The sequence below is a fragment of the Gadus chalcogrammus genome, chromosome 10 (assembly GCF_026213295.1).
Source record: "Gadus chalcogrammus isolate NIFS_2021 chromosome 10, NIFS_Gcha_1.0, whole genome shotgun sequence".
In the NCBI taxonomy this organism is placed as follows: domain Eukaryota; kingdom Metazoa; phylum Chordata; class Actinopteri; order Gadiformes; family Gadidae; genus Gadus; species Gadus chalcogrammus.
In genome coordinates, this window is record NC_079421.1 from 13,134,594 (window position 1) to 13,146,061 (window position 11,468).

The following is an 11,468-nucleotide window of genomic DNA, read 5'->3' on the forward strand; positions in this document are numbered from 1 at the left end:
GGTGTTCAATTTGTAGAACCGAGGTTTATCAATCCAAAATTTGAATACTAGCCCTGTGTGTTGCAATGCAAATGGCCCTTAAATGTGTTATGGGTAAAAATGGGTCTTCCCGGTCCAGCCAATTGCCTTCGTTCAATTATTAGCCTTGGCAGGTACACAGAGTGATAACCGAAACGACACGGTAGGCTTTATAATCACCAGGGAAGTTTTTAGGTTATCTTCCTCTGAATCATTTATTTACCATCTATCATTATGTTTAACGGGAATAATGGATGGGTCCACATTTCGGGCAAAAAATAAAGAGCCAGTGCTATTTGTATTTTTTTGCCATCAACAAGCCCATTATAGTGCATTTCCTGTACAATAAAACCCCAAATCTACAAAGACATTTGGCTAGAGTACTACCAGTATGCATGACATGGTTCTGTGCGGAAAGGAAATGTAAAGGTTGTCCCACTCTAAAGGGCTCATTGACTTGGCATTCATCCATGGACATTTGGATTAGAAAACATGTCAATAAAATCTGTCATTACAACTAGCATCTCCCCATACATCTACCCATTTCCTCCAAGACCTACAGACCATGTGATGCATTTAAAAAAAACAAAATTGGTTAATTGCAAGATAAATTAGAGGATAAAAAGTGGGGCTTTATCAAAAACAAATTGAGAGAAAATAAAATTACTTGACACATTGAGTAATGAAAATGGAAAACTAAAACCGGGAGTACCTCGCGAGTACCATCACAATAGGGGTTGCGCCAATGAAGAACACAAAGTAGTTACAGCTGAATTGGCCAAGGCCCTGACAACGGATTCCAGAAGGATTAAGACCACAGCCATAGAAGATGTAGAAATGGTTTTCAGCAGTTCAAATTTAATACTTTGTTCCCCCTTTCTCTACAGAAACCCAGGTAAAAAAAATCCCCCACTCTCATAAAATACAACAGCAGCAGTAACCAGTAAAAAAAAAAAAAAAAAAAGATTGAGAAGCAGAGGGGGGGCGGGGTGGGAAGGGGAACACGGTCTAGGTTAAGACGGGGGACAGGGAAGAAAGGAAAATATATTTTCTATATGGAAGTGTGAGTCCAAAGTGGTTCTTCAGACGCAGGGGGCCGGGGACAGCGAGAGCGCTGGGTACTTGCTGTTGTGTTCATTCAAAATGGAGGGGAGGGGGATAAAATGAACAAAAATGAGTCAAGTCCAATCCAACTAGGGGAAGGAACCAGCACTCTAAGGCAGGGGTTTATTCAGGAAGGGTGGTCTCCCTCTCTGGACTGAAACCGATACTTTACTCCTCTTCAGCCATGTGTTTTTTTGGGTTCCTGTGGGTACATATTGGAAATGTGAGCACATGTCTGTGTATGCAACCGGGTTTATTGGCATGTGTGTCTTTATTGTGATCGGCTCAGCTGCCCCTCTCGTTGCTGCAAAAGAGAGGAGGTCTTTTTCTTTCCTTATTTCTTCATTCATTTCATCTTTTTTTTTCCTCCCAATATCAGTCCCCGACTACCTAGTAGTCATCCAAATCAAACAGCTCATCGTCCTCTCCCATGTACTCCATGCCCTGGAAGTCCACTCTGTACCGCAGAATACCTGAGAAATACAAAGACAAGTCTCAGCAGAGTGCAAATGAAGACACTAAGTAATCCTCTGCAAGATCAAGGAAAATAGTCAAAATAAATTATAAAAAGGAAATCACTTATTCTATAGCCTAATTCCCATTAGAGCCATGGGATGCCTATTAGTGTTCAAAGGGAAATGGAAAGCCTGAATTCCGCCAACATCTGGCTTCAAAGATCCATTTAGGGATCCTCTAAACTAATAAGGAAATCCACTTCGGACTTTTTCCAGGGTCGACGAGAAACACTCACCCCCGATCCCTCCGAAGCCCTTGACAAACTGGGACCCCTCCTGGCTCTTGTCCGTGACTATCTCCAGAGTGGCTCCGAACGTTTTGTAGTTGTTGGCGAACCACTCCAGTAGGGGCATGCTCTCGATGAGCTCATGTTCCTGCCCGGTCTATTTCATTAATTCAAAAAAATGGAAGACAATTAAGAAAATAAATAAAAATTGTGCATTGAGAAACTTCAAACCGACCACTTAAATTAACGTTGGCCAGACTTTAGTAGCTCAGGATTGTCCTCTCACCTCCTTGTCTGTGAAGTGGGACTTGTCTTTTTCCTGCTCCGGCGTTAAATACAAAGTCTTCTCGTCTAAAAAGGCAATAATCATACCAGGGGTTAGAGAGCAGTAAGGACGAGCCATGCTTCGCCTGGTAATCCACAGAGTGCTTGTTCATAATTTACTTTTATCGGTACCGTTTTCGGATCCGTTGTTCTGCTGCTCAGCCCCGTGCAAGCGCAGGATATAGCGCATCGTGTCCAGGTTTTCATAGACTATGAGGATCTCTACAGCACCCATCTCCAGCGCTTTTAGTGTGTCCTCCACGCCGAAGCAGTATTTCCCCGTGTCCTGGCTGATCTCATCAAAGTACCGCCCTGCATATATAGGTAGGGAGAGATATGAACAGGGAGTCAAGCAACGAAGAACCGCAGAGTCGTCAACCCCTCGTCTCCAATCCCAATCCCAGAATTGCTGACCCCTGGTTGGACGGTAACCCACCAATGAGCTTCTTCTCCTGGATAAACTTGACGTTGGACAGGACCTCCGCCGAGAGCTCGATGGCTTGGTTGAAACCGTTCTCTCCACCGTACGAGATATCCACTAGCTTCAGGACTTTCGCTTGTAACCTCTGTTAGGCAAAATGGATAAAAACAGAGGCATCTACGGTTAAAAACAAAATTAGAAACAGGAAGTTTAATAAACATGCATAAAATAAATTGATACACTTGGAGAGCAACACATATATATATATATTATATACATATACATACACACAAAATGTTTTTTATAGCTAGGCAACGCCACGCACTCTTGTTTGGCTGCTAGGGAATTTACCACTTTGTTGATGGAAGTGCTTAAAACCATGAAGTGAAAGTCTGTATAGTCCGCCAGCACTCTCTGAATGTCGTGAGTGCTCATTCGCATTAAAGTTAACTGAAGTTTAACTTCCATGTGCTGCATGCTAGCCTTCCCACAATCCCTCAGCATGGGGGTGACTGGGAGGAGAGTTCCAGACTCCAGGCCACGTGTTTGGAGGGGCCGAGCCGCAACACCATGTCCACACTATACAGGTTGTTCATGAAACATTGGTCCAGCTTTATGTAAAACAACAAAAATAGACTTACAGGGTCAAACATGTCTGACTGGCTGAGCTCGGTCTTGAAGTCAGCCGATCCGGCCAGGACCATGCCCGCCACGTTGACCTTGTCGTTGGAGACGAAGAGCTGGACGGCCGTCTCCGCCACCTTCCGCACGTAGTTGTGTCTCTTCTCCATCCTCAGACGGGCGAAACGCAGGGCAGACTGTCCTCCTCTGCCTAGAATGAAGGGAGGGACAAAGAGGCAAAAAGGACAGAATGACCACAACGCTCCACAAATATTCAAATGGGGAGGGCGAGAAGAACACAGCTGCTATTTGTGTGGAAGACCCGTGTCTAAAGTGCACGGTGGACAGCAGAGATGGCGGAGAGCATGTTGGTGTGGTGGTGGTGAGCCGTACCGTGCTTTTTGGGCAGGTCCACGGTAAACTTGTGCAGCACTTCTCTGGTGTTGCCCTGCAGCGTGCCGAAAAGAGCCCCGCTACCGTCAATCACGATGAAGCCAAACTTGCTGTCGTCGGACAGAAGGGCCGTCAACGCCTGGGTAAAAGGGGGGGGGGGGGGCAAAGGGGAGATATTTAGACCGTGCCATGAAGCAGGGAGGGGAGGAGAAGGAAGTTTCAAAAAGGCACACTGGACTGCCATTCGTACCTCTGTGTGGAATTTGTTGTCACAGAGGTACAGAGAGGTGTTGATTGGCTTGAAAGGCTCAAAGTCGATGTTGACCTTCTTCTCTTTGCCCTCCTCTGTCACGATGGTGCCACAGTACACCACCAGGCCGTTAGGTGGCACTAAAGGGGGCGAAGGGCAGAGAGGGCATTAGAGCACAATAATAAGCTGTTGCAACGGCAAACACAACAGCAGCTGCTGCTGCTGCTGCTCTGAGGAGCATTGCCACGAGGCACAATGGGTTATAAAGAAGTGGAATGTGGTCATTATAATTGGAGGATCAAGCGTATTAACGTACACGCCAAGGAACCCGTCTGATATGAGAGGAGACTTGAGTCCAGGTCTAACAATGCGTGAGAGATTGTGCGTAGCAAATTATAAAAATGCAACACGGCAGTGCATGTTACTAAACTATAACCAAATGATGAATCCATTGATGATACCTATTCATTTCCGACTCAACTTAAACTGCCTGGGGGACGTTAAAGCTGAATAAAAGGTAGAGTTTTTATGGAAAACATGAATTGTCTTGGTGACCCCAAACTTTTGAACAGTAATGTATATATGAAAATGAATGAATCCATAGAAGAATACAACAGAACCTGAAAAACCCAGCAAATGGAGATGGAGAAATTCTATCATCCCAATGTACCTTTATTGTAGAGTTTTAGCCTCTGCTGTACAGAGGTGATGGCCCCGAGCACCGACAGTCTGTTGACTCTGCTCTTGATGTTGGAGGCCGTTCCAAACTCATCTGCCAACATCTTGGCCACTCTGGATATCTGGTCCTTAGGGGGAATGATCAGTGAGATCATGCTGGTCCCGTTACTGTCGAGACAACAAAAGGGGAGCTGCTGTTAGGTATATGCTACAGTAGAAATACAAAAACACACAATAGGACTTCAACACACGTTACACTCGGCCACAAGTATGTAATAACACCCCAAAACCACCAAAGCCTGAAAAGAATCACCATAATAATTATGCTGATCTCACTCAACATTGCACTGTAATTATCGGGTAAAAAAGGAACTGCTCTTAGATTCTGGCCTAGTGTACAAAAAAATGTATACAACATGCATAAGATAGGCTACTGTTATACAGAAAGCCTCTAATCATAATCCCAATTGCTGAATAGGTAGCAAGAAAAACATTTCACATTGTTGTTAAAACACTAATGATCAAGGTTGGAAAATGAATGTGTTTATTGTCAATGAGGACAATGGCTGAATTACTCTAAGATTAAAAAATCAAATACTTTAAATGTAAGAAAGACCAAAGTCTGGTTTCACCCATTACCTGGAAGCTAACTGAAGGGTAAGAGGAAATGACGATGGTACTTCAATTGCATACTATTCAATCTCTGTCCTTGACACCAAGGACTGTACTTATGTTTCACATATTGCGTCCGTATTCACTACCTGTTCAAAATGCAAAGCACACTCGCTGACGCTGCTTGTACATAGTTAACAAATGAATGTAGGACAAATGGTCAACCCTGTGGAACATGACAGGCAGCAGACCACAGGACAGCACATTCTGCGCAACGCCAGATTGAACGCTGTTCTATAACAAACAGCTGGCGCGGTGAACAGCTCCATGTTATACCCATCCTATTAGATAACGTTACGACGACTATTCACTTCGAGCCGCAATACACCAACGACAAAATTCAAGAGTTGACAATTTTCCCACCGGCTTCTGCTGGCTCGTTACCGTGTTTAAAAGTTAACAAAAAAATGCTAGGCTAACAACAAGCTATGATGGTCGCAAGGAATTATAAAGTGAATCGTCCATCATCTAACCGTGTACCAGGACCCAAGCCACAGCTTGACTGTTATGTGCGTTATGTAGAAGTCTTTGGACACCCATTCAGTACACCCATCCGGTCCTATTCCCAACGTGGTCTTGTCAAAGAATCCCTACCGCGGCCTGCTTCTAGAAATGAAGCCGACTAGCAGACCCCCCCAGCCGGGTTGTATACATGGTACCATACGGTCTCCTCAGTTGTCCTAAAAACACACACCGGGGACGGCACCTCTCGGTACTCGTCGCTGTCCACCGGTGTCGATCTTGTGCCGACACAGCAGCGGAGCCTCAGCCCGTATGTAGCGCGTTTAGCACACGGAGCTAAAGTAAGACAAGTTAGCTAGCTAGCTAGCCGCTAGGCTACCACTCCCAGATTCGTCTCAGTCCTCCGACATCCAGCTGTAGCGGCGCCGGCACAATCTCCCCTGCAGCGGTTGACCTATTTTATAAGCATCCCCACACCGCGACCCCACCGACTCACCCGCGGGCGGCCTCCAAACTTTTGATCAGCTTCTTGATTTTCCATATCTCCACGTTCCTGTCCGCCGCGCTAGGGTCGTCCGCCATCTTCCTGCTGTAATCGCTTCAGCACCTGAAAATACAAGATAGAGAAGAAGAATATCATCCCACCGTAACGACGGAACACAGCGATCACCCCGTTTGGCTTAAGAGGATGGATTTTACTGGAACAACAAGCCGTCTACCTCTCCAGACAAGTGGCGGGTGTCCCGTGTAGCACCTGACCAGTGCTGGTGGATGGACGGGCCGTAACGGAAAGACTCTACCCTGGCTACCCCTGGCAGTAAAGTGCGCGGAAAAAACAGGCCCTAAGTGTTCTTCCAGGCCCTAGTGTCCACCCCATTCATTATCTAACCGGAGTCGGAGACGACCTAGATTTTCCGTATTCTCCGACAATAATAGCCAAACAGAATATTAACAATATTGAGGATTAATATTTTTTTGATAATTTGTATCAGCTCATGAAACCCGTACCTGCCTCGGACACCACCGCTCCGCTCGCTATCTAGTTCTTGCGCTACGGCTGCCGAGCCTCGGTGGTAGAAGGAATGACGTTGCCTTTCCAGCCGGTCTCTCGCTTCCCCACACTGCGCGTGGTCGGTACGATGGAGCTCACATGTGGGAGGAGGAGATTAGAATGTCGGTGTTCACTTCCTGGAAACCGCATAGAAACCGTAGACTGGACGTGGTTGGTTCCCATTCGGTCGATCGCAGGATTGTAGGCAACAAGTGGCGTGAAACTGTTGTCAATTATGGGACCGGGGCGTTTCTACCTTTGGATACATTTGAAGGGATTTTTTAGTTTGATGCGCGCTACAGTTGGCAGTACAGAGCATGTACCGTCCACATAGGTACGTCCTTGCAAGGACGGATTAACATGACCACGGGCCCTGGACACAAACCAGCCATGGACCCCTACCAATACGCAAATACACGCACTAGCACACCGAATTTGGTCGCATATTATAAGTCATGCAATCCACAGTCACACACATTATAATGCGGCGCGTAGCCAGGAGTGAGAGAGAGAGAGAGATTGATTATCTAACCCCGCGGCTGTGGGCATGCATAGTGCCAGCCGCTCGTCTTAACGGCAGAACAACATGGAATCTGTCAGGTTGATATCATGACTTTAAATGACTTCCTTTAATGAATTTCGTTAGTTTAAAATATAAAGAATTGTAAAATAGAATTTCCATGAGGTTGTTCGGTCAGAATCTGACGGATCATCAGTAATAAGTAAGCATACATAACTTTTATAAAGGGAGCCGTGAAGGAGACTTTTATTTTTCTTTAATTTATTTTTAACATTGCCCAACGTAAAATTAGGACATCTTATTTTTACCATAGGCCTACATTTGTAAAACACCAAAATGCTTAGCAACAACATCATAGAACAGGCTACCACAGTTAAACATGTCTTACCTAAATAAGCTGCCTTTTCCTGGACTTTTGGAAGAAAAGTCATTGATCAATTCATTGAAATCCAACTCCCGGACGAGTTCTGATTCAATGGCCATGAGTGACACATTGTTCAAGCGTCACTGTGTCATCCTTGTCCGAAGTTCATTTTTAATTCTTGGCAATTTGGAAAAGGCCCGCTCTCCCTCGCAGTTACTGACAGGTAGGGTCAGATACAGTTTTAATGCAATGAAAACGTTGGGGAATGTTGACTGTAATTAGGGTTGCCAACTATCAGAAATGTAAATAAGGGACACATGCACGCGCACGAAGCGCGTGCACATGTATACACGCATGCATTTGCTACTACTGTGTTACTACTACCACTGTGTTACTACTGTGCTAGACTTACTGTAGCAAGTCCTATCCATTTAATAATTCATACCATCACAAGTCACAAGTAAAAAAGAAAAAAATATATATTCTTCAACCGCATCTATAATAAGCATGTACTCAAGACACATACCTTAACTTCAGTTTTGTATTTGCAGTATATACAGACTACACAAGTAACAGTTTAACATTGAAGAATTTATTTAGTGCAAAATAACATTTTCTTAACTCTTTAAGGACTGGAACGCATTTTTGTAACCCTTATTTTAGTGCTTTAGCTGTAGAATCCCTTCTCAGGCCTGAATGGGTTAATGGTACAGTAGTATTGTGTTTCTTAATGTAACAGTAGTAGTGCAAACATTTGGCCTCTTAGGCCTAACAAAAGTATAAAAACACCTAGTGCAAAATGTATCACAATCTGTAAGCACTTAAATTAACTGTAAACAAAAACAGTGCAAAAAATATCACAAATTGGAACAAAAACATGGAATGTAAACTAGCACTTAGTGCAAAAGAAATATCACAAACTGTAGAAAAACAACTTGCTGTGCCTCCAAAGCCATGACAACACCTATGTAGCCAGCAAAAGTATGCTACATAGGTATAGGTCACTTTTTGGGGGTTGGTTGTCACACGTTAAGTTACTTTTTTGGGGGTTGGTTGACACATGTTAAGTTAATCATGGTTTATATTCAATGGTTTAAAACTAATATAAATGGCCTTGGATATTAGAGATTGTATTTATAGTCAATTTAAAACTTATTTTTTGTCTAGCTTCAAAAACAAGAAAGTTACAAAAGTTTTTTTTCCTGCTGAGGGGTTGGTTATAGATTAACTATAGGGACAACCATACACTGTGACAAGCTACCCCGTGATGGGGTTGATTTTAACAAAGTGGTTGAGAACCACTGTTATACATCCATGAGCTGTTTGAGGTGTGTAAAAGTTGTAAAAAGACAGTATGCAATATTTGTTTATATTATTAATTATATGATATCTACTTGCATTACACAATATGATTCAGTTGGTCTTATTAAAAAAGAAAATAGCACAGTGTTGATACTTAATTATATTGAACATTTAGCAGCATGAATTGACAACACAAAGCGTGAATAAAGGTATGATTTGATAAATAGTCTGAAATGTAAAGTATACATTACTTGGATCTGTGCAGAGCTAAAATGTTGCTATCCCCTTTATTGAGCCTTAAATGTCAAATGTTCAAATCATATAGCCTATACTTCTCCTTGACCTCATTTCAGACCATTTCCATTTTACAAAGCCATACAGTAGTGAGTCTTCTTCTGCTCATGCAGATGCTGACTGTTCTCACACTCGTAGGCCCATCCACTCGTCTGGGCTACTACTAGCATACAACAAAAATGCTCAGTTATTTGACATACCATGTTAGCCTCCGGAGTTGCTTGTCGTACAAGGAACTGTGTCAGAGCTCCCTGACTTCTCCTCTGGGTCTCGTTCTTCTTGTGTGCTTCACCGGAAGCATGTTGTTTTACGTCTGTCAGACCACCGTGGCTGACCAAAAATTGACGTTTGCATACTGTACAGTTCGCCTTGAACTCATCTTCTCGAATACTATAATTCTAACCATTTAAAGTCCCTTTTCCACTCTTTTCTGTGTTTTGCTTTTCTTTTTCCTTTTTATCGTTTTGGCGTGGGGAGCCATTCTTGTTGGTGTTTTTAGTACACTTTTTACCTGAAGCCGGGCGAGACCGTTTCAGGCAGCAGCAGAGCCAATCACTGTGAAGAATGTGTCCTAGCAACCACACAAATCTGCTGCCATTGGTCGGTACTCATGACAGCCGATTCCGTTTTTTACGGGACGGTTGGCCCGTAAAAAGTCTAGTCACACCACAGTGAGTGACGGAAGAGAAGAATCGCTCTCATTCTTCCACGACCCGAAATACGGGACAAAGTGCGTCCCGTATCAGTTCATTACGGAACACGTCTTTTAGTTTCCAAATAACGGACGATTCCGTTTTTTACGGGACGGTTGGCAAGTCTAACTGTAATCCACACTCGAGAATTTTTTTCAACAGCTTGGAGGATCGTAGTTAGCACTAGCATCCAGCGCTATAACATCTGCTGGATGGACGTCTATAGGCTAACTGATTCCACATTTTCCTCGTTTTTTGTTCTTGTTCTCGTTTTTTGTTAAAAAATGTTGAGATGGACGGTATTTGTTGTACCAGGGCAGTATCTTTAGTGTATTTTTCTTTCTTCGTTTAAGCTTTGCCACCACACGTTTCTCCATTTTCACTGAAATTGACCGTTGACCAAGCACTACGACATCGACGTAACGTCCGATGATGGATTTAGGCCTATTTAAATATTTTTTTTAATGTGATGTATTTATTTTGCTAATCAAAAACGTAGCATTGTACTCTGCTGGGCGGCAAATCCACTTTTTAGCCTAGCCACCTTGTCTCTCCTCACTTGGCCCAGCAAGCTAGCATACTGCCCGCCATGCCGGGTTTCATAGTGTCAGCGGATGTTAAATTCTTAGAACCGTCTCTTTGCAGATTAGACAAACTGCCTTTTCCTTGCACTGGACAAAGACATAGTCATCTGTCCACTGCTGTTTAAAAACTCTGCAATCTGAATCTATTTTCCGTTTCCCCAACAGTTTCGACATTTCATTGTCTTGCTTTCTTCGGTTCTAAACGCCCGCGCTTACTTGCCGCTTGATTGCCTCACGCACTTGCAGGTTGATCGCCCGACACTGTGGCGCGAACTTGGTGACTTCACGTTGCCGATCTATTTGACAGCTCAAATATATGAAAAATTACTAAGTAAAAGATAAATAAACAATTTACTTGTATGTTATATTCAAATTTTCACTTCCCCCAAAAAAAAAGAAATTATTATTATTATTAGTTTTTTTTAAATAGGCCATGTTTAGAAGGATTGTTTGGGATCGTTAAGTGGGCCGGATGTGACCCGGGGGCCGTAGTTGGGGGACTCCTGGTTTGCTTGTTAACTGGGCCTGATACCTCGGCTCACCCTCATTTTCACAGCAACCGCAGTAATCATCGAAGAAACGCCCATAACTTACTACTTACTGCTCCTAAATGGGTAACCGAAGATAAAATGCTGGTGCTATATATTTGTTCCTCACTAGATGGCGCCATTGGCTTATGAAGCAAATGCAATGAATAATAATAACCAAACACCCTTAACACATAAAACATTTAGGCTACCCTATTAAAACATCCTAATAAGTCATAAAGCTACCGTTGTATTGGAGCAGTGAGGGAATTTTGTTATAAAAATACAATTCTACATAATATTTTTGGTTTGATATTGACGATGTTTGTAAGATGTAATATTATTTCAAGAGAAAACTAACATTGGGGACAACAAAAACAACACCAGCAGCCGCAACAACAAAAACAACATACAACCCAAACTCCAAACTAATCGATTGGCCAGCAGAA

At 43.3% G+C, this 11,468-nt stretch overlaps 1 protein-coding gene across 5 annotated transcripts; it reads right to left on the bottom strand.

Annotated features, from left to right (window-relative positions):
* Window positions 1-61: 61 nt before the first annotated feature.
* Window positions 62-6,936, bottom strand: LOC130390154 (eukaryotic peptide chain release factor subunit 1). Of its 5 annotated transcripts, none has more exons than XM_056599926.1 (12): window positions 6,694-6,865; window positions 6,182-6,292; window positions 4,544-4,719; window positions 3,874-4,013; window positions 3,624-3,762; window positions 3,251-3,441; window positions 2,625-2,754; window positions 2,321-2,500; window positions 2,151-2,215; window positions 1,874-2,021; window positions 1,513-1,595; window positions 62-1,324 (listed from the first exon to the last, which is right to left on the bottom strand). In XM_056599926.1, exons 2-11 carry the CDS (start codon window positions 6,265-6,267, stop codon window positions 1,513-1,515), a joined length of 1,338 nt encoding a protein of 445 aa, XP_056455901.1. In that variant the 5' UTR covers window positions 6,268-6,292; window positions 6,694-6,865; the 3' UTR covers window positions 62-1,324. The 5 variants fall into 5 exon arrangements, with proteins under 5 accessions (XP_056455901.1, XP_056455900.1, XP_056455899.1 ...); XM_056599925.1 differs by lacking the exon at window positions 6,694-6,865 and adding an exon at window positions 6,405-6,687 and having other exon boundaries at window positions 63-1,324; window positions 2,309-2,500; XM_056599923.1 differs by adding an exon at window positions 6,405-6,496 and having other exon boundaries at window positions 120-1,595; window positions 2,309-2,500; window positions 6,694-6,863.
* Window positions 6,937-11,468: the final 4,532 nt, after the last annotated feature.

What these genes read in the sequence shown, in the direction of transcription:
- LOC130390154 (XM_056599925.1), bottom strand. Translation starts at nt 6,267, where the DNA reads ATGGCGGACGACCCTAGCGCGGCGGACAGGAACGTGGAGATATGGAAA. An exon ending in AGTTTGGAGGCCGCCCGCGG is followed by an intron (nt 4,720 to 6,181) that starts GTGAGTCGGTGG and finishes TTGTCTCGACAG; the next exon opens with TAACGGGACCAGCATGATCT. An exon ending in CCCACTTCACAGACAAGGAG is followed by an intron (nt 2,022 to 2,150) that starts GTGAGAGGACAA and finishes TTAATGAAATAG; the next exon opens with ACCGGGCAGGAACATGAGCT.